Below are 22262 nucleotides of genomic sequence, written 5' to 3'. Positions count from 1 at the left end.
TGTGCCATTTTCCGTCTGCACTGGTCAAATTGCCATTGCCAGTCAGCGTAGATGCACTATTATGGGACGAGTTCTCTTTGCAGTAGATTTGGGTGGAGAAAAGTATTTGTGCAGCAAACAATGCTGGAACTGATGAACCATTGACCTGAAACTTCAGAGTTCCGCAAAGTCAGGAATGAAGTTAGGGGCCATGATAGTTTCTAATACATGCTGTTCCTGGTGCATGAATATTCACTAGAGTGGACAGTAAGTCGACAAAGTGAGGGTAATAGTCCTGGATGACGTCAAGACAGCATCTGACTAGGTATCACCTCAAGGGGCCCCAGCAAAACCGGAGTCAATGAGAATTGGGGTATGATCTCTAATGTTTGGAGACATTCTTGTCAGTAAGGAAGATGGTTGTTGGAGGCCAGTCACCTTAACCACACAAAATCTCTGCTGGAATTCCGTAGTGTAGTGTCCTAGGACCTTCAGCTGTGTTATCAATTAACTTCCCACCATCATATGGTCAGAGTTAGGGGTGTTCACTGAGCACATGTCTGGATAAGTGCAGTGGTAACAACCTTCTCTCCATGAAACACGACATTATGCAGTGCAAAGCAGTCCATTGATGGCACTCCATCTAATGCTGCCACCATTCATTCCCTTCAGCACTGTTTACACTGGCAGTAGTGTATAACATCTGCCAGATGTACTACAGTAATCTCAATAAGGCTCCTTCAACAGCACCTCTGTCACCCAGAAGGACAACAGCAGCAGATGTGTAGGAATGCTACTAATTCCAAGTTCCCTCCAAAGTCTGCTGCAATTCTGACATCTAAATATGTCTATGTTCCTTCGCTGCCATGGCGTCAAAATTGTGGAGCTCACTTTTGAATACCACTATAGGTGTACCTGCCATGTCAGTGGTTTAAGAGGCAGCTCACTACCATCATCTTGACAGCAATTCATAATAGACAATTAAAAGCAGGCCAAAGCATTCAATGAATAATGCTTCTTTGATTCAAAGCCACTACGATCTTTAACATGCTCATGTTAGGCTGTTTCCAAGATGCGTACCTTGAGATAATGTCCCAGACACCCCCACCACCAGCAGGCCTGGATATGCCCTGTCCCACTGGCAGGTCACTACCAGCAGAGGTGGTGGCACAGTGGTATATAGTCACGAGGGAGTTAACCTGTCAGTCCTCAGCATGATGTTAAACCCTGTGAAGTGTCATGGCAGGAAGTCAAACATGGACAACAAAGCCTCCTGATTTGAAATGTACCATCCTCCCTTGGCTGATGAATTGATACTACTCCATGTTGAATTACACTTGGATGAAACATTGAGCATTGCAAGGGCACAGAATGTACTCTCGGGAGGATTTCTGTGTCCAGAACAAGGAGTGGCGTGGCAACAGAACTACTGATCAAACTGGTCTGGTCCTAAATGATACAGCTGCTGGACTGGGCCTGTGGCTGCTGCTGAGGAAACCAACAAGAGGAACAAAACTTTCTTGACCTCCTCTTCACCAATCTGTTGCAGATGTCTGTCCACGAAAAAGTTGGTGAGAGTGACCACTGCACAGTTCTTGAGGACTTTTTGCGTTCAGCCTTCTTCTTGAGCTTACATGTTGTGTGGCACTATCATGCAAAATGGATTGATTTTGAGCAGATCTAGTGACTCGACTCTGTGTATCCATGAGATAGTGTGGGCCATCAACAGCAACAGAATTGTACTCTGCACAATCTGAAAACTCATGACCCGGTATCCCCTTCAACCATTACCATCAAGCCAGGGGATCAACCCTGGCTCAATGGAGAGTGCAATCCTGCACTCCATCTCTGTACTCCTGAAGATGAGGTGCCAACCTGGTGAAGCTACCAAACAGCACTACTTGCATGCTAAACAACACAAGCAGCAAGTGACAGACAGAGCTAAGTGATCCCACAACCAACGGATCAGACCTAAGCTCTGCTCTCCTGCCACATCCAGTCGTGAATGGTGGTGGATAAACAATTCACTGGAGGAGGAAGCGGGTCCACAAATATCCCCATCCTCCATGTTTGAAGTGCCCAGAACATCAGTGCAAAAGATAAGGCTGAAGCATTCACGGCAAACTTCAGCCAGACGTGCTGAGCGAATGATCCATCCCTGTGTCCTCCAGTGGTCTGCAGCACTATAAATGCCAGTCTTCAGTCAATTTGATTTTCACTTCAATTGATCTTACACAGTTGGAGGTTGTAGACAATGCAAAGGTTATGGGCTCTGACAACATTCCAACAATAGCACTGAAAACTTCTCCAGAACATGCTGCTCCCGGGCTCAGCTATTCCAGTACAGTTACAGCAGTTACATCTAACTGACAATGTAGTAGATTGCCTGGGTATGTCCTGTACACACAATAGGACCAATCCAACCTGGCCAATTACTGCTCCATCAGTCTATTCTCAATCATCAATAAAGTAATGGAAGGTTCTATTAAGCAGCACCTGCTCAGTAATAACTTGCTCAGTGACGCCCAGTTTGGGCTCTGCGAAGGCCACTCAGCTCCTGACCTCATTACAGCCTTCGTTCAATTCTGCTCAGAAGAGCTGAATTCCAGAGGTGAGGTGAGAGTGACAGCCCTTGATATCAAGGCTGCATTTGACCGAGTGTGGCATTGAGCCCCAGCAAAACTGGAATCAATGGGTATCGGGGGCAAACACTCCGGTGGTTGAAGTCATACCTGACACACAGGAAGATGGTTGTGGTTGTTGGAGGTCAATTATCTCCGCTCCAAGACATTTTCTGCAGGAGTTCCTCCAGGGTAGCGTTCTCGGCCCAACCATCCTCAGCTGCTTTATCAATGACATTCATCCCTCCATAAGTTCAGAAGTGGGGATGGTCACCAATGACTGCAGAACGTTGAACACTATTTCCAAAGACTCAAATACTGCAGCTGTCCATGTTAAATCACAACATGATCTGGATAATATCCAGGCTTGGGCTAACAAGTGGCAAGTAACATTTGGATCGGCTAAATACTAGTCTATAGCCATCACTAATAAGAGACAATTTAACCACAGTCTCTTGACATTCCAATGGTGTTACCATCACTGAATCCTCTGCTAACAACTTCCTGGGGTTTATCATGGACCAGAAACTCGCCACATATACACATTAGCTACAAGTGCAGGCCAGTAACTGACCACCTGACTCCCCAAAGCCTGTCCAACACCCACAAGGCACAAAACCAGGAATGTGATGGAATACCCCCCCACTTGCCTGGATGAGTGCAGCCCCAACAACACTCACTCAAGAAGCTTGACACCATCCAGGACAAAGCAGCCTACTTAACTGGCACTATATTCATAAGTATTCACTCACTCCAAAACCGACGCTCAGTAGCAGCACCATCTACTATTTACAAGCTGCATTGACAGACTTTCCAAACCCATGACCACTTCCATCTAGAAGGACAAGGCCAGCAGAAACATGGCATGTTAACACCTGCAAGCTCCTCTCCAAGCCACTCTCAGATTAGATTCCCTACAGGGTGGAAACAGGCCCTTCGGCCCAAAAAGTCCACACCGCCCCTTGGAGCATCCCACCCAGACCCAACCCAATCCCCCTATAACCCACACACCCCCACGGGCAATTTAACATGGCCAATCCACCTAGCCTGCACATCTTTCGACTGTGGGAGGAAACCAGAGCACCCAGAGGAAACCCACCCAGACATGGGGAGAATGTGCAAACCCCACACAGACAGTCACCAAAGGCTGGAATCAAACGTGGGTCCCTGGCACTGAGCCACTGTGCTGCCCTGACTTGGAAATATATCACTCTTCTTTCTCTGTCACTGGGTCAAAATCCTGGAATTCCCTCTCTAATGGCGTTGTGGGTTAACCCACAGCAGGTGGACTGCAGTGGGTCAAGAAGACAGCTCACCACCACCTTCTCGAGGGCAGTTTGGGGCAGGCAATAAATGCTGGCTAGCCAGCAACACTCGGGTCCCACAAGTGAATTAAAGAATGAGCTGCAAACCTTAATAGAGATATCTCTAAGTGGCTGCAAACTGCCACATTTCAGAGTACTGCTGCCCCTTTGCTAAAACTGGGTGGCTCATTCATTTTTTGGATGTAGCCATGCAGAGATGGACCTTGCCTCATCGGCCTTTTCTGCCTCTCCTAAGTACCACTTCCTGCCTCACGGACCAGATCCGATCAGTGCAATATCACAAACCCTGGCTATCGTCTGGTCCTTTTTTCCATTCATTCCTCACAGTCTCAAGTTTGCTGCAGCCAGAGCCTACCCCTCTCCTCACCTCCCTCACCTTAAGCTTACAGCCAGTGACACAGATGTGTTACATTGACTGCAAGTCAGAATTGTAATGAGCTGCCAGAACAAATTTCACATTATTCTTTCAGAGATAGGAACTGCAGATGCTGGAGAATCTGAGATAACAAGGTGTAGAGCTGAATGAACACAGCAGGCCAAGCAGCGTCAGAGGAGCAGGAAAGCTGATGTTTCGGGCCTAGACCCCCCCTTCAGAAAATCATCTTTTCTGAAGAATGGTCTAGGCCCAAAATATCAGCTTTCCTGCTCCTCTGACGCTGCTTGGCCTGCTGTGTTCATTCAGCTCTACACCTTGTTATCTCACATTATGCTTTGCCTGTTTCTGACTGTGTCGTTTAAATGGCTAGGCTCCGGTGCGCACGTCCCAGCACAAACTTGTATTTAAGTTGAACGACAAATATCACACTTTCCTCTTTTAGGGAGAGAATACTGACCTCCCGAGGAGAATAGGCACTAGTTTCTGAAAGACTGCCAGGGGAAATCAGTCAGTGAAATACAGAAAAGCTGATAATTTGTGGAATGTAAATTCACATTCAACTTCAATGAAGAGGTGTATATTTTGTGATTGAGATGTATATCTAAACTAATTCTGTAACACCTCAGATATGGCATTAATTTTAGCTTGTAACATTGCGGTGTGTCACTCTCTGGAAGAATATTAGTGAATAATTCTATCATCTCCAGAATTAAAGGAAACATTGAAACTCTCAATTCTGTGACTCTGGATTAAACTGCTTTATCAATGCATGATATAGATTAAATATATTTTAAATGTTGCTTTGTCAGGTAATTAATGACTACATAAACAGGTGTTTTCATGCTCCCACAAGGGAGCTGATAAAGGTTATGGGTCAGGTAGTGGATTACAGTGTTACTTCAATCTCCAATCACAGTCCCTTCAAACAGAATGGTGGAAATTGCCCTCTAACACTAAATCACTCTCGAGGGTTAGGGTTAGAAATATTAACAAAAACGTTTATCATAACAATGACAGAACAAAGCTTCTTGTAGCGTAGCATAGCATAGTTTCTCTGCCTCTGAGCTAGAAGGCCTGGAGTTCAAGTTCCACTTGCTTCAGAGGTGTGTAATACTATATCTTTACGGGTTAATTGAAAATATCTAAACTTGCAGCATACGCAATACATCAACAGCATAATTTGGGGATAGAAACAGGACCCAATGCAATGTTTTTTTTTCATGTTTCTAGGCAACATACAGTAGATAGGAAATTCATTTTAGGGACCCTACGTCAAATGACTATTGCATTGGCGTCAGACTGTTTGTTTTTATCCTGTGCAATCCTTTTTAGTGAGTATTTGAAGCACTTCCACAATCTGGCCCATGTGTTCATGACTAGATATTGTTTCCCTACAAAATGTTGTTTATACACAATGAAATATAATAATGTTTTGCACGTTACAAAACATATCTCAACGCCTTTTTACAAAATGAAAAATTCTATAAGCCTCCTTGAGTACAGCTATCATGATCTAAATTAAAAAAGCAAGCTGAACACAAGTTGTTTTTGTCTGGCTATACCACAAATATGATTATAAAGATCCATTCTTCTGCCGCCCCCCCCCCCCCCCCCAACCTGCCTCCAACAGATGGAGACCTAGTGACATGGCCACCAAAGGTGCGCTGTCACCAGATGTTGGAGATGGACAAACAGTTAGGAAATGTGCATCATTACGTTTTCCTTGTCTTGGGTACCGTATCTGAAAACCACTAAGTGCTTTGATCAATGGTAAACGATTTGCATACAAAGGTCAAACTCCAAGGTCTTACACTGGAGCCTTTATATTGATTATGTAATCTCTGAGACCTATAGTGAATTAGACTTGGATTGTTTTCCTTGCAGCAGAGTGGGCATGATTGAAATGTATAAAATCAAGGGGTGTAATAGGGTTTAGACTAAGAGCTTTTCCTCTTGATGGAGCGATCAATGTCCAGGGGTGTGCATTTAAGGTAAAGGGCAGAACGTTTACGAAAGATGTGAGGAAAAGCTATTTCATGCAAATGATAGTGGGAATCTGGAAGTTACTGGCTGTAAGGGTGGTAGAGGCAGAAACCCTCATAACATTTCAGGGGTATTGAGATGCAGACTTTAGATGTCAAGGCAAACAGTGCTGTGGGCCAAATAGGGGAACATGAGATTAGAATAATTTTGGTTCTGGTTTTTGACAGGTGCAAACTTGATGGGCCAAATGTTGTTCTTCTGTGTCATAAACATCACATTCTGTCTGATATTTCCTAATGATCTTAGTCACTTTTAAATACACAACTCCGTTTCTGTAATTAAGTTCATAATCTAAATACGTGGCTAAATGAATGCCTCCACAACATAGGGTTAAAAAGTCCTTGTAGAAAAGAAATTTAGTTTTAAAAGGAGATCTCTCAACAGTATCCAAATTCATGAGCAGTCTGGACAGCGTAGATGGAAGAATATGTTCTTGCTCATGGAAGGATAGACACCAAAGGTCACAGACTTGAGATCATTCATAAAATAAGCAATTATGATGTTAAGGAGTTTTCATGCGAGTAAGTTTTTAAAAGCTAGAATGCACCACCTGTGAGTGTTGGAGAGAAGGATTGAATTGAATTGAAGTGATCAAGTGAAACTGGATTATTATTTGAAGAGGAAGAATGTGCAGAGCTATAGGGGAAACAAAAAACTGGGAATCACACTAAGTAAATTGCTCCTTTAGATAGCCAGCACAGACATGACAGACCAACAGTTGTCCTTCTGTACTGTAACTGTTCTGATTTTGAGAGAACATTCTAAGCAATGTTGTAGTACCGTAGTAGGAAATATTGTGATGTAACTTCTAAAGACATTGTTCTAATTCACGTCTACTGCTAACATTTATAGTACTTGATCATTTACTTGGCAATAAATACTTGCCTAAGTGGCTGAAGTTCTACTATACATTGATAATGTTGAACCAATTAATATTTCAATGCAGAATTTAATGATTCAAGAATTTTCAGCTTTCTAACCAGTATTTATGCCTTTTATATAATGTAAGAACTATTCTAACTTAATTTAAATTGCGGAATACTTTTCAGTCACCCTCTTTGGCATTGTGGCATTGCTTCATTGCCAAGGAAAAGATCCTTTTTTTTAAATTCATGCTTTATGTGAATGGAAGTTTTCTTATTAACTAATGTATATGGCTCTTATGGTGCAGGGGTGTCTCTATCCCTGAATGGGGAGGCCTGGGTTCCAGTCCCACCTGCTTTAGAGGTGTGTACTAACATCTCTGATCAGGTTGATTAGAAAAATGGGTTAAATTTTATTTAAACAGCCTCCTGAGGTAGCACTCTGGTTTTTGTTTATTAAGTTTTAAACACTCTTAGCAATACTTTGCAAAGTTGCTGCTCTAATTGCCAGCTTGGTGGTAAGAATCTGTAGAAGCTTCAGTTGAAATTCCCCTCCAGTGACTTATAAAAATAATTCAGGGTGACAATTCAGCACAATGACAGATTCCTCTTCGATATCTACAATTACAATGTTTAAAAGTCATTTGCCTGGAAAGATGAAGAATAGGAAAGGTTTGGAGGAATATGGGTCTGAAGTAGGCAGGTGAGACCTGTTCAATTTGGGATTATGTCTGGCATGGACTGGTTGGACCGAAGGGTCTGTTTCTGTGCTGTATGACTATGTATTCAAATGATTGTTGAGATGAGTCTGTGAATTATTTGAGCTTATTTCTTGTATCTGATGTGACTTAATACTTGGTTCCACAGACTAATATTACGGTAGAGGAAACTGTGACATTTTGGCTCTAAATGTTTTGATCTAGAGAGAGAAGTCTGCATCAAGCAACATGTTAATTTTTTCAGGTGTATTTTCACTGTGGCTTTGCTGCTGGAAAAAGTCCAGGCGCGATCAAAGCAATGTGCATGATTAGCCAGCAGATAGAATTGTTCAAAGTTTTAAGGTGCCTGTAGTAGTTTGGATACATTCGGGCAAGAAAACATGAAAGAAATCTCAATGTTCGAATCTGTGACCATGGGAATTCCGATCTTTTGGCTTCTCAAAAGATAACAATTTGCTAAGTATAACATCCAGTTTTAAATGGGTGGTTATTAATGAGCATCCTACTGCCGCATCTGTTTTATCCCTTTTGCAGCATTGGTGGGAAGTGTTAGAGGGATTAGCAGGCTAATATATATCAACCTGTTGAAATATGTTAGGAGTGCACCTATCTGGAGTGAGTGTTGAACTTCTGGCTCAGGCAGGCGTACTACCCACCAAGCTGCAAACCATCACCCCTTAGTGTTGAGTGGATGGTGCTAATGTATTGTTCTGAAAAGCTCAACAATTGTCTGCAAGCTCAACATCTGTATGAGAATAGTACACCTATTCTTAATTTACCAAAGCCTGACCGGAAATAACTCTGTTTGAACAATTCTTAATTCCGTCAGTTTAGTTTTGGTGAAGGGATGGTCGTTTAAGCTGCTTGTACTAAATTGTTTTGCTCATAGCTTTAACTTTCACTTTTTTCAAGCTACCTAATGCATTCTTTAAAATGTTTAGAATATTCCCACTGTTTACAATGAAATTTCAATGGTCAGATATCTCTTGCACCTGCCACCACACTGCGCACCGCCCCCCCCCCCCCCCCCCGCCCCGAGAAATTAATCCCATTTCTTGGAATTTTACAAAACACATAATGTTTGTAGAGGTATTACATTCCATCCTCATTTTTCTGCATTGCCATTTTAGACTTGTTAACCTCTTTTATGCTTAATTGTATTGAGATTTTAATTTTGTTTTAGTTTTCGCATCTTTATCTTTCAGACAACAGTCATTGAAAATCGTGCCCCTCTACATCCTGTTAAAACCATTACTCAGGTAATGGGAGTTTACAACTTCTTTGAAGATTGTTTAAATTAATATATACTTTTTTCTGAAGGCTCTTAAAATATCAAAGCACAACATATTAAAGTAAAATAGAATCCCAACAGTCAAAGAGTTAGTCAAATACTTAGCACAAGTTAAATTGGGATCTTAATTTAGTGAGGAATAAATTGTGGAGAAGTCCTACTGATGCCAAAATTTCTACCCTTAGAAGGTTCAAATATGAAATTGCTGTTTTATAAAATAATGGCTCTGTGAAAGGGTTCATGTTGGAGACTGCATGCAACTCCAACGAATCTGGGTTTAGGTGCTGATAAGGCCGAATATCTTAAAATCTCATGGAGTGAAAAGCCTTTATTTTTGGCACTGATCTTGTTCTGACACATTATGACACATCTCTGTTACAAGCAGGACTTGACTGCAGACATTCAGGCCCAGCGATAGGGACACCACAACAGCACTATTACAGACCTTGAAGTGTTAGTTTGGATCCCAGTGGAGTTACTTACCAGTTCACAGATCTCCTCATCTAATGATCTGAAGTATATCATTATAGTCAAACTGTTTGGACATGTTTCTTAGACAGGTGAGGCTGGGACATGAACCTTCTGGCTCAGAGGTAGGGTCACAGATTCCAATGATCTAATGTATGGTGAAGAGCAATGGGTGTGCCCAAATGGGGTGTGAATGGCTGCATGAAACTCACTATCGTGCTAGTGGTTGGTCTTTCATTAAAGAAAGAAACAACTGACGGTGAGTTTGAACTGAGGGTTACCAAATCGCAGGTGAGATGCAGGGTTGAGAGGGTGACCTCCATCATTACACAAACAACCCACATTGGTGGTGATGTTAAGAATTATATTGCAGCTGTCTAGCCAATAGAGCTCGCTAATTCCCAACAACGATGAACTACAGTGTAGAAGTTTTCTGACCGACTTGTTCAGAGATGGTGGTGCATGAGCCCACACCTTTTGGCTTAGAGATGAGGACTTAACCACTGTACCACATGAAACCTCAAACTAATATAAATTTTCTAACTGCTATCAATCAATTACCTGCATCTTGTTGAGACTTTAAAGGATGATTATCTACTGCTGTCGATGAATCGGGCCTTTAGACGTGGTCAGAGGAAAGAAGGCAGCATCATTTTACCCTCACGCGCCAGAGTTGCCTCACGGTTGCCTCAGCTGTAGTTTAGTAGCTGGAAAAATCCTTGCATGAAATGGTTCTGGAACAATATATTAAGCATAATTTTAAGATGACCACTTAAGATACAAATTAAAAGACAAGTTCTTAAACATTTTGTGTTTTGTAAATTTTAAGATAGAGAAAGCGCTCTTTGCTAGTAGTTACAACATAGATTGATCCTTGACCTCAAGACAGCATTTTATCAACTGTAACATTATGACTTATAGTCCGAATAAAATTGATCTAATTGGTAATCAGCGAGCAAATTCTTCTTGGGTTGGAGTTAAACCCAGCACACAGTCAGAAGTGGGGATGCTCAGTGACAATTTAGAGTTCAATTCCATTTATGATTCCTCAGATAATAAAGCAGTTCAGCAAGAACTAACAGTCAGGCCTGGGCTGGTGACGGCCTATAACATGGCACATAAGTGCCAGGCATTGACCATTTCAAAAAAGTGTAAATTTAATGATCTTCTCTTGACATTGATTTGGCATTACCATCACTGAATCCAACACTTCCAACATCCTGGGTCACAGTGGGCTAGAAAGCTCATTTGGACCAGCTATATAAATAGAGAGACTAGGAATTCAGTGAGTTTTACTCACCCTGATGTCCTAAAGCTGGTCTACAAGGCACAAACCATGACAGATGAGCCCAGCTCCATTGCACTCAAGAACTTCAACACCAACAGCATCCAGAACAGAGCAGCCCACTCAAATCACCCCAATTACACTACTGGCTACAGAAATTTGCCCATGGTTCCTTTGACAGCATCTTCCAAACCTGTGACCTTAATGTTTCTGCAACAATATATTAAGCGTAATTTTAAGGTGACCCCTTAAGATACAAATTTACTGCTTTTTTTTAAGAAAAAGCCTGTTGCTTGTAAGTAACTAGTGAATGAGTGCACGCAGTTGTCCCTTTATGTAACACCACCTTGACTTTGAAATTTAGCACCTAGTACTTCACTGTCAATGGATCACAATCCTGGAACTTTTTCTCAGTACTGTGTCTGCACCACATGAACCACACTTCATGAAGGTAGCTCATCACTGTCTTAAGTGTAGTTGGGGATGGGCAGTGAATGTTGGCTTTGCTAATGAAATGTGGAGTAGTCAAATATATTTCTCCCCCCAACACAAGGTTCCGTCTGAAAAAATCCTTAGAGCTGCTAACGTTTTACGAAATGTGATACTATCCCAAGCACCTCACATGATTAGAGACCGGAAATACCACCTGAAGACCTACAAGTGAGTATGGTATTGATCATTTTTTGAAATTTACACGTTTTTTCACTTGAAGTGTTTCTGTTTAAAGAAAGAGAAATAAGTATGTATATACAGTTGATTTAAATCTATATTGGCATGTGTGTCAAAGTTGGGAATTTGGGAATAACAAGCAGTTAGCATAAGAGTAGAAGGATCCAACCCATTCCCTTCTTTATTCCCATCATGCACCTTGCCACAGGGAGTGCTGACCTCCGTCTGGTGCTCCAAATAGGTGAGACCCTCGCTGCAGACCTTGTATGTGACAACTGTTTGAAATTTGTGGATTTGGTGACATTTGGAGATGGCCACCTGCTTTTCTGTTGTCTTGACAGCATAAGATGGATGTGTAGCCAAATTAGTTGAAAGAATGGAAGAATGTCACACATTTAAAGAAACCAATTGCGTATTACACTTTTTTTGACCGTTCAGTTTTCATTTTTAATACAATACTGATTAATCTCATGGCAATGAAATTAACAATAATTTTGCAGCCTGTACCCATGGAAGTGGGATCTTCATCTCAACAGATCAATACAGTTGAGTTTTAGCTCCACTCTAGCCTCCTTTTACCCTTGTTCAACTAAGCCCATCCATCTGATCTTCCACAGTTTACATCACCCCATACCCAATATGTTTTATAGTTTTCCCTCATCAACACATCTATGGTATTCACCTTAACCATTCCCTTTTTGGTCTTGTTTTATATTTTAATCATTTTCTAGATAAGACATTTCACATGCTACTGGATTTAATTGTGACTGTTTCACAGTTATGAGCTTGAGTTCTGATTTCACTTCCAAAAATATCTTATCAGAAATGATCTTAAAAGGTAGCTTTTGATTTTAAAATCACCTCCACCTTCATTCATTCTGCTAGAGATGTGATTTTATTTTTTTTCCCTGAATTCTAGGAATTTTCTAAATGTTTTTATATCTTCTGCAGCCCTTTTAAATGGTGGTAATAGTGTAGAGACCAGAAGTTTTTTTCAAATGTGGCCTAACCAAAGTTCTGCACAAGTCCACACCACTTCTGTTTCTTCTGTTCTATCCTGCTAGAACTGAACTGCAGTGTTTTTCCTTTTATTGTGACCTTACTAACCTCTTGCTTTGTTCATTCCTTACTAGTACTCTTCCAAAGGTGTGCTCTTGGCTTGTTATCAGCTGATGCTTCATCCTGAGCCTTTTCTTTTTGACAAATCTTGATTTGTCATTGCCTTCCATACTGGGGACAAAACAAGGAGACAAATCCCTAGTCTATCTGGCTAGAATGGGAGTCATATCACACTGCTGATGTTATTCTGAACTAACCAATCCACCCTGTACCGTTCCGCCAATGGTCTGTGTATCTGATTCCAAAGCTGTTTCTCATTTCTGTTTAATGTTTAAAAGGAATTTTCTATTGCTTTCTCCCCCAATCTTCTGAAAGCCAGGCCAGGGCTTTCTTGCACACCACCTTTCTCTTGAAACTTTTCTTACTTTTGGACAACACTAACCTTAGCATTAGTGACACTGGCTTAAGGCTCTGTACTTGAGCCCCTAGATTGTCTTTGTTATGGATCAGATCAAACCCCCTCCGAACATTTCAAGGAGCTAGCCTGGACCCTAACCTATTATCTTATTTATAGTCCAGTGTAAAGCACTGTATTCCAGATGTGATTGAATTGGTTAAACTACTAGGCTTTAAGCAAAATGCACCGTATTCTTACACCACGGTTAAAATAGAAACAAGAAAAGAAGAATTGGTATAACTTTAACTCTATTGAATTGTTGAACAAAATAATATATTTTAACTACAACTCAAAGTTCTGATGTAGCAGCATCCCATAAATGTATTCTTGGCAAAGGCAAATTCAGCAGAATAGATTCGCTCATGTTCTATCTGCAGTCCAAGAGTAAGGTTAAAAACAAAGTGAGTCTAACAACAGGGGCAGAATTCTAGATTCTTACAGCAGCAGAGAGCTGTATCTAACAGCTTGAACTCCAAAAAATCCTAGCTACAACAACTGAAAGCAAAAACTAAAACCCTAGACTTGTGTGAGCCTGACTCTTCCCACTCATACTACTTTTATCTACTTTTTTAAAAAAAATCCAAAGCTATTTGGTTTTGCATTGTTTTCCCTGGAGCATACGCTTCAGCCTATCCTGGTTCTCCCGGTGTTGTAAAATCAGTGCTAAGGTGTATGGTCCATGGAGCCATAAGACAGACTGATTTCATTACAGCATCTGCAGTTCTCCATTATCACTGATACCAGAGGAAGCATGGTTTGCCTCTCCCTTTCCTCACCTTAAAAACACGTCTGTTTACATAGACTGTATGGCCCAGATTTTCCAGTGGCTGGGTAGTCATTTCTACATCATACACTGTATCACATGTCAGGACCCTGCTGAATCCCCAGAATTGCAGACTCCGAGACTTAGCCGGAAATCTAAAGACTGATCATCAATTCTCCTGCACTTGGCACCCTCTGAAAGTATGCACTTAAATCACAGAATTCTAAGGGTTCCATTTTCATATTTGCTCAGGAAAGGTTAGGTGATTTAAAAACCTAGTGTACTTTCTGGGAGCTATTAAACCATGTTTCCCCACCCAACTTAGTGCACATATGCCCCGATCTATACTTTTCCCAGACTGACACGGCATTGCCTTTTCTCTTTCAGAGCCTACACCTCACCCCACTGATTCTGAAAACGCCTGACTTATGCTAAACATTCCTCTCATACCTGGCACCATTCCCACCCTGAGCCCTGATTTAGAACAAAGAACACAGAAAATTACAGCTCAGGAACGGGCCCTTCGGCCCTCCAAGCCTGTGCCGCTCGAGATCCTCTGTCTAAACCTGCCATCTATTTTCTAAGGGTCTGTATCCCTTTGCTCCCTGCAGTCCTGGCATTTAGTCGTGGCATCCCGCCTTGCATTTAGCAATAGATACCCTTCCACAGGAGCTGTCAAAGTGATTCTCTCTGGATGTTTAAATCACCAGAATGCAACAATTGCTGCCGTGAAAAATGAAGTGTTGTTTTCCACCCCAAAACTATCCTACATTGTGGGACCAGTTATATTTAGGATGTCCTTAGTATTTCTGCAGGAGTCACAAATGGAATGTACTGCCAAAGAATGGAGCTCTTTAAGGGAAAATGTCAGAGCAGAGTGGCAGTTCTCAGAAATTCCAGCCCCTTAAATCACAACGTATTGCACAAATTCCTAGCCTGGACTCAATGCCATCTAACCTCCTTTTGTGTAACCAATTTAACTTGATACTGCCAATTTAAAATTTCACACTGGGATAATTGCAAATATGAAGTTATTGCTTATCGTTTTCACTGATGGAATGTTATTGACGTAGACTGCAGCTTATTTTCTGACAAACTCTCTGCCTCCTGATGATTTGATTATGTTGACTGTTTAATTTGAAAGGCTGTTTTCAAAGATTATGCTTTATTTGAATTAATAAGTTATCAGGATAAACTATTAAAGAGGTTCTCCTTTATCTAGACAGTGCTGTGTTGGCACAGAATTAGTGGACTGGATGATCCAACAGACACCTTGTGTTCATTCCCGCCCACAGGCTGTAGGCATGTGGCAAGTGCTGCTTGAGGAAGGAGTCATGAACCACGGTAACACCATTACCTGTTGCAATAAATGCTGCATCATTGCTGTGCGGTTAACAAACACGTAATTCACTTACAGTCTAATATTCGTAGTTAATCCTGGTGTTTTATGGGGAAGCTTAAATTGAATGCACCATGATGTATTCATTAAGAACTGCATCCCAAAATTTTTGATTCTGCTGTACCCATCTTGCTAAATGTGTAACTGAGCAAAAGGTTCCAAAATGAACGCCATAACTACTTGGAGGGTATGTACTCTGAGTCATTTATTTATAAGGAAGAATTACGAAGATAGTAGGACTCGGCAAGTTTTGAGAAGATTTGTAGCTCCGGTTGAGGTTCTGGCTGTGAGTTTGCTCGCTGAGCTGTAAGGTTAGTTTTCAGACGTTTCGTCACCATTCTAGGTAACAACATCAGTGAGCCTCCGACGAAGCGCTGGTGTTGTGTCCCGCTTTCTATTTATCTGGTTAGGTTTCCTTGGGTTGGTGATGTCATTTCCTGTTCTTTTTCTCAGAGGATGGTAGATTGATTTGGAGCCTGTGTGTTTGTTGATGGAGTTCCGGTTGGAATGCCATGCTTCTAGGAATTCTCGTGCATGTCTCTGTTTGGCTTGTCCTAGGATGGATGTGTTGTCCCAATCAAAGTGGTGTCCTTCCTCATCTGTGTGTAAGGATACGAGTGATAGTGGGTCATGTCGTTCTGTGGCTAGTTGATGTTCATGTATCCTGGTGGCTAGCTTTCTGCCAGTTTGTCCAATGTAGTGTTTGTCACAGTTCTTGCAAGGTATTTTGTAGATGACATTTGTCTGTATAGGGTCTTTTAAGTTCATTAGCTACTGTTTTAGTGTGCTGGTGGGTTTGTGGGCTACCCTGATGCCAAGGGGTCCGAGTAGTCTGGCAGTCATCTCGGAAATGTCTTTGATGTACGGGAGAGTGGTTCTGGTTTCTGAGCCCGTTTTGTCTGTTTGTTTGGGTTTATTGCTGAGGAATCGGCGGACTGTGTTCACTGGGTACCCATTCTTTTTGAATACGCTGTATAGGTGATTTTCCTCTGCCCTGCGTAGTTCCTTTGTGCTGCAGTGTGTGGTGGCTCGTTGGAATAATGTTCTAATGCAGCTTCTAATGCACCCACCATCCTGGGTGTTGGGATGGTTGCTCCTATAGTTCAGTATTTGGTCCGTACGTGTTGTTTTCCTGTAGACGCTGGTTTGAAGTTCCCCATTGACTGTACGCTCTACTGTGACATCTAGGAATAGCAGTTTGTTGTTGTTTTCCTCCTCTTTTGTGAATGTTATGCCAGTAAGGGTATTATTGATGGTCTTGAATGTTTCCTCTAATTTGTTTAGTGATGACAAAGGTGTCATACACATAGCGGACCCAAAGTTTGGGTTGGATGACTTGGATGACACATTGACTTGGAGCCAATCTACCATCCCCCTGAGGAAAAAGAACAGGAAATGACATCACCAACCCAAGGAAAACTTAACCAGATAAACAGGAAGCGGGACATAACACCAGCGCTTCGTCGGAGGCTCACTGATGATGTTACCTAGAATGGTGACGAAACGTCTGAAAACTAACCTTCCAGCTCAGCGAGCAAACTCACATCCATAGTAGGACTCAGTTATTTGATTGTTCTGTGATTTCCTGGTCAGGCTGATTACAGGCAGACTCTTCATCCCCTCTGTATCTGATCAATGATGCCTGAGACACAAGCTAAGAGCAGAGCTTCCCCTTTTGCTGCATGTCGGCAGCTAAATTTTAATCCCACACTTTACTGAGAGCGGCGAGTCAATTGAGAGCACGTTTCCCTGCCTGCAAATGGGTGTTGAGGTGGTCCAACCTGGAGGAGGACAAGTCAGCTAGGATGCAGCCTGGCTGTTCACCCGTAGCCACACAAATGCCTGTTGGCCATGCGTACATTTGGAAACCTCAAAAATCCACTTTTAAAAAAAAAATACACTAGTGTCAGTGCTGAAGGCACTAGGGGATGTAATGACTGCAATCATGCCCTGCAATTTCCTGAGGAGCTGTTTGGAGCTGGTAAAATTATGGCCATTTAGTTTTTTGTTTAAAGCTGTTTAAGTGTGAATTCTTGCATGTGAAAGGAAAATCATGCAGGCAAATTTAATGGACTGTTTCAGATGAGGAGGATGGTCCAGTCTCAGACCATGTCTATTCATTGTAGAGCAGCAATAAACAAAACCGGATGCTGGACTAGGTTACTCCATTGGAAGAGTATAATTCTATCAGTATCATACTGAACCTGCATGTTTTACTCTAAGCAAGTTGCATTTCAATGCTGCACATGTTATCACCACTATAGCACAAAGAAAATATAGAAATCTTAGAACCAGTCAGAGAATGTCATTTGAGACTGATCGTGTCAAAGAACTGAGTTGTACAGAAAGGGTAGAAAACTCTGTACGTACTTGAACACAGAGTATGAAATTAGAGCTTTGCTTTGTTGAATAATGGTTAAATGATGAATACAGATCAAAAGCATTCAGTACAAACTGGGAACAAGCATGTTCAAGACTGATATGGAACACTTGGCTGTGAACATTGATTATTAATTGGAACAATTGACTAGAAACAAGATACTTTTAATCTTTCAAGAAAGTCTTAGTTACCAACTATGATTTGTTATGATGGGTTTACAGTTTCTATCAACCTGCTATAGGAAGGATAATTATTAAATTGGAGTGGGTACAGAAGATTTTCCAGGATGTTACCAAGACTGGAGGGTTTGAGTTATAAGGAGAGGCTGGATAGGCTGGGACCCTCTTCATTGGAATGTAGGAGGTTTTGAGGTGACCTTATCTATGTTTATAAAGTCATGAGGGCTGTAGATAAGGTGGACGGCAAAGGTCCTTTCCCAAGGGTAGGGGAGTTCAAAACTAGGGGGCATAGGTTTAAGGTGAGCGGGGAAAGATCTAAAAGGGACCTGAAGGGCAACTTTTTCTCTGGGGGTGGTGCGTATATGCTAGAGGAAGAGGTAGGTGCAGGTACAGTTATGACATTTAAAAGACTTTTGAACAGGCATAAGAATAGGAAAGGCTTCGAGGGTTACGGGCCACATGCAGGCAAATGGGACTAGTTTGGTATGGGAGGAGTTGGACCAAAGGATCTGTTTACATTACTGTAGGCTTGAAGGCAAAAATTACTCCATTGTGAACAAAGAAGGACAAAGTATTGTGGATCCTGTAAATCAGAAAGACAAATGAACGCAGTGGAAAAACTCAGCAGTTCTAGCAGCAGCTGTGGAGACTTTTCATGGTTATAAAGTAGGGTCACTGGGCTCAATATGTTGACTCTGCTTTTTCTCCACAGATGCTGCCAGACCTGTCTAGTTTTGTCCAGCAATACCTGTTTTTGTCACTTTTATCTATCTCCATCTTGCTAATGCTATGGAAAATCTATTTTTTGTTTAAGGCATATATTTCTACTTGAATAAAGTTTGAGATGTCCAATTTTTTAAAAAAAGGAAATGAACTAGAAGCTAGATTTAAATCCTAACTATTTAAACCACTTCTGTTCTAGTGGACCAAGAGCATAATTTCCAGGACAAGTACCTGTTTTATCGGTTCCTGGATGATGAACAAGAGGATGTCCCTGCACCCACAGATGAGGAGAAAAAAGTGTGTGAGGAGGAGCTACAGGAAACTATGCTTCTGCTTTCTCAGATTGGGCCAGATGCACATATGAGAATGATTTTACGCAAACAGTGAGTGAAATTAATTATACCAACACTCGGTTGGTAAGTTAGACTTGAAAGTGGAAAGCTACTGCTGGTATTATTTTATTTGTACATGATAAATCAACTTCAAGAAAGCTGTGACAACAAAATGTGAGGCTGGATGAACACAGCAGGCCCAGCAGCATCTCGGGAGCACAAAAGCTGACGTTTTGGGCCTAGACCCTTCATCAGAGCTGTGATCATTATCTTATTTTTTATTTTACTTTCTAGGTTTGGTCATTTATCTCGATTAGAGAGCTCTTGCATTTGTTATAAAAGTACTTTATTTGATCTGCACACGGCAATTATGTTTGTTTTGGAAGTTTACAGAGCTTGCTGTTTTACAAGATCATCTATGTTTAGAACCCCATATAAAGAGGGAACGAAGCCTTTCCTTGTAGTTTGATACTATATCAAATATTGTCTCTTCAGCTTTCCACCTCAAATGCCTAAACAACTTCAATCTAGCTTTATGGATCCGTAAGCTCATGCAATGTCATTTGAAAGAACAATATATCAGAAATATATATTCTAAACAGTACTAAACCACGTGCTGAAATACATATTGATCTGTGTTTGTGGTTTTAAAAACTAATTTACGCATGCTACCATAGTCAACCAAATTAAGGTGACAGATTGTGAAAGTTGCTTCATGCTTCAAATAGCTTGAGACAAGTACTGGAGCAACGTGTTCGATTGTCACTTGGTCTAAGAGTCATTACAAACTAATGCAGTTTTGAATAAATTCACTTTTTTTAAATTTATAGGCCAGGACAGAGAACAGTTGATGATTTGGAAATCATATATGAAGAATTGTTACACATTAAAGCCTTGTCACAGCTCTCTACCACAGTAAGCCTCTTGCCTTTGATTCCATGTTGACTGTATAACTCATTTAAGCTTTGATATAAAACATATTATGATTTAGTGACTGATCTTTAGATAGACTGGTGTGCTGCAACTTGTGTGTACGTCTTTGTCAGTGTTCTGTCCGTCTATCTTGGTGTTTCACTCATTCTTGTTTTCTTTTTCTTTTTTGTTAATATACTTTTGTATATTAACAGTTGAATTTTATATAGGTGGCATGAACTATGAATTCACTGAGCACCACAAACAGACACCAACTACAACAGCAGTGATTAGCTTACCGCGTGTATGTTTGTAAGGAGTAACTCCAAAATTTAAAGTGTAAAGGCTGGTTCCAGTTCTGTTGTTCACCAACAGGCTTTCTGAATTAGAGTGGTGTTAGAGTGTAGTTGTCTGAATTTGAAGGCCACAGATAATCAGAAATAACAATTCTATAAGCTATTGTGAAAAATGGCAAAACACATGCAAATTGTGTGGATGTGATTGATCCCTGATATTCTTGGAGTCTGCACCTTATGACCAGTGGAAGATTGAAGTAACTATGATCACAGTCCTACCAAAGAGGAAACAGGTATGACCGTGATGGAGTCACCTTCAAGTACACTAAATGCAAAATCGGAAGCACATTTGTGAGCTGGTAGCTTGTCAGTTATATAGTGAAGTAGTTTTGGATCTTATTTACTTTGGATGCAATTCCACAACAAACTTGATCTGTTAACTGTCCATAATACGTGGCTGGACTTTGATAGGTTCCAGAAAAGTCAGTCACTTGGATACAATATTTCATGTACTTGAACAGACTATTTAGAAGATTTACTGAATGACTGACAATAAAATTTGGGGATTCCCGGATCTGTACGTGCATACTTTGGCAGGAAGATTAGAAAAAGCAATAATTTAGTTTAAATAGAAGTTGTAGAAGTCCATGATACAGAGAAAGCTGGGTGTTTTGGTACATGAATTAAATGAAGTTAATTTCTAGGTACAGCAAGTGATTAGGAATCCAAATAGAATGCTGTTGTTTACTGCAAGGAAAATGGAATATAAAAGGAGGAGAGTTTTGCTACAGTGGTGCAGAGCATTGATGAGACTACATCTGGAGTACTGAGAACATTTCCTTCACCTTATGTGAGAAAGGACTCAAAGCATTAGAAGCAGTGCGGAAAAAGGCTCACTACTGATTCTTGGGTTGAGGGATTTATTTCATGAGGAAAGGTCACACAGGTTGAGCATGGTTCCATTGGCTGTCTTTAGAAAAATTAGAAGTGATAGTATTGAAACACTGAGATCCTGATGGGCTTGATGGCGTAGATATTGTGTGGACGTCTCCCTTTGTGGAAGGAATTAGAACTAGGGGACAGTTTGAAAATACGGAGTCCCCCATTGATGGAGATGAAGAAACTTTTTTTTCTCTCTCAAGAATCACAAGTCTGTGGGATTCTCTTCCCCAGAGTGAAGTGTGGACAGGGGCACTGAATACTTACAAGACAGGTAGATAAATCCTTGAGTCAGATCAGCCCAAGCATATCAAATGGTGGCGTAGGCTTGCGACCAAATGGCCTATTCCAGTTCTTAAGTTGCATTAACATACAAAATAATGTATTTCCATGAAAGATGGTGAGTTTTTTGATGTCTTGATGTAGTTTCTAGTGAGAGATCTATAGTTCAGTGAATCATCTATGAGAGGGGCATAAATGAAAGTTTGACATCATAAGTCAATTATTCCCAAGCCAGTGGATCAGCTGTTTACCTATTCAGGACGTTGTTTATACCTTTTGCGGACCTGATCAGAAAGTTGTACAGTTTTTAGATGGCTTTAGTCGAGAAGAATCAGACGAGGGTTAGGGGAGGTAGAGAAAAGAAAATTGTTGTAAATCTGCACTGATAATTTGAAACAGCCTACTTGTCAAATGTGGAAAAATTGTGCTACAAATCCAAGTGGATTAATGGTGAGCACATAAGACTGATAGTTGAGACAAGCAAAATGGTATGAAATCAATCCAAGTATAGGAGCATGCCTCCAAGTCTGATAGTGAATCTTCCAATGACTTGTGACTTCAAGAAGAAGGTAGTTGCATGGATCTAAAACTATGGATTAAAGATTGAAGTCTTTCCATTCTAGATAAAATTAAATCTTTTGATACTAACACATGGGACAAAGGGTTGTCATAGACAAATTGTGGAGAAAGGGAAAGGATGTGAGTTCAGCGCCATGAAAATTGCTAATAATCAGTTACACTGCATATTGATGAGCACTTTCATAGCTCATCCAAATAATGCACATCATGTGGTTGGAGGATTTGGTCCCATCAATTAATCAATTACAAAATCCAAAGTTGCTTTCTATGCTGTGTGATAGTCCTGAAGCTGTACCAGGTATGACCATAGTTCCATGAATGCT

General features: G+C 41.0%; 1 protein-coding gene across 7 annotated transcripts in view; it reads left to right on the top strand.

Moving 5' to 3' along the window:
* Positions 1–22262, top strand: part of rapgef4a (Rap guanine nucleotide exchange factor 4a) — a 264085-nt gene that overhangs the window by 147249 nt on the left and 94574 nt on the right. For 6 of the 7 annotated variants that reach the window (XM_048535123.2, XM_059647221.1, XM_048535127.2 and 3 more), the window contains 5 exons: positions 9132–9185; positions 11524–11630; positions 15141–15262; positions 18799–18982; positions 19762–19846. In XM_048535123.2, the coding sequence (XP_048391080.1) occupies positions 9132–9185; positions 11524–11630; positions 15141–15262; positions 18799–18982; positions 19762–19846 (552 nt within the window). The remainder of the gene's footprint in view (positions 1–9131; positions 9186–11523; positions 11631–15140; positions 15263–18798; positions 18983–19761; positions 19847–22262) is intronic. The other variant, XM_048535124.2, reaches the window with a different exon arrangement.

Source organism: Stegostoma tigrinum, chromosome 7 (assembly GCF_030684315.1).
Source record: "Stegostoma tigrinum isolate sSteTig4 chromosome 7, sSteTig4.hap1, whole genome shotgun sequence".
Classification (NCBI taxonomy): domain Eukaryota; kingdom Metazoa; phylum Chordata; class Chondrichthyes; order Orectolobiformes; family Stegostomatidae; genus Stegostoma; species Stegostoma tigrinum.
Note: the sequence above shows the minus strand (reverse complement) of the source record. Positions and strands in the feature narration are given on the sequence as shown.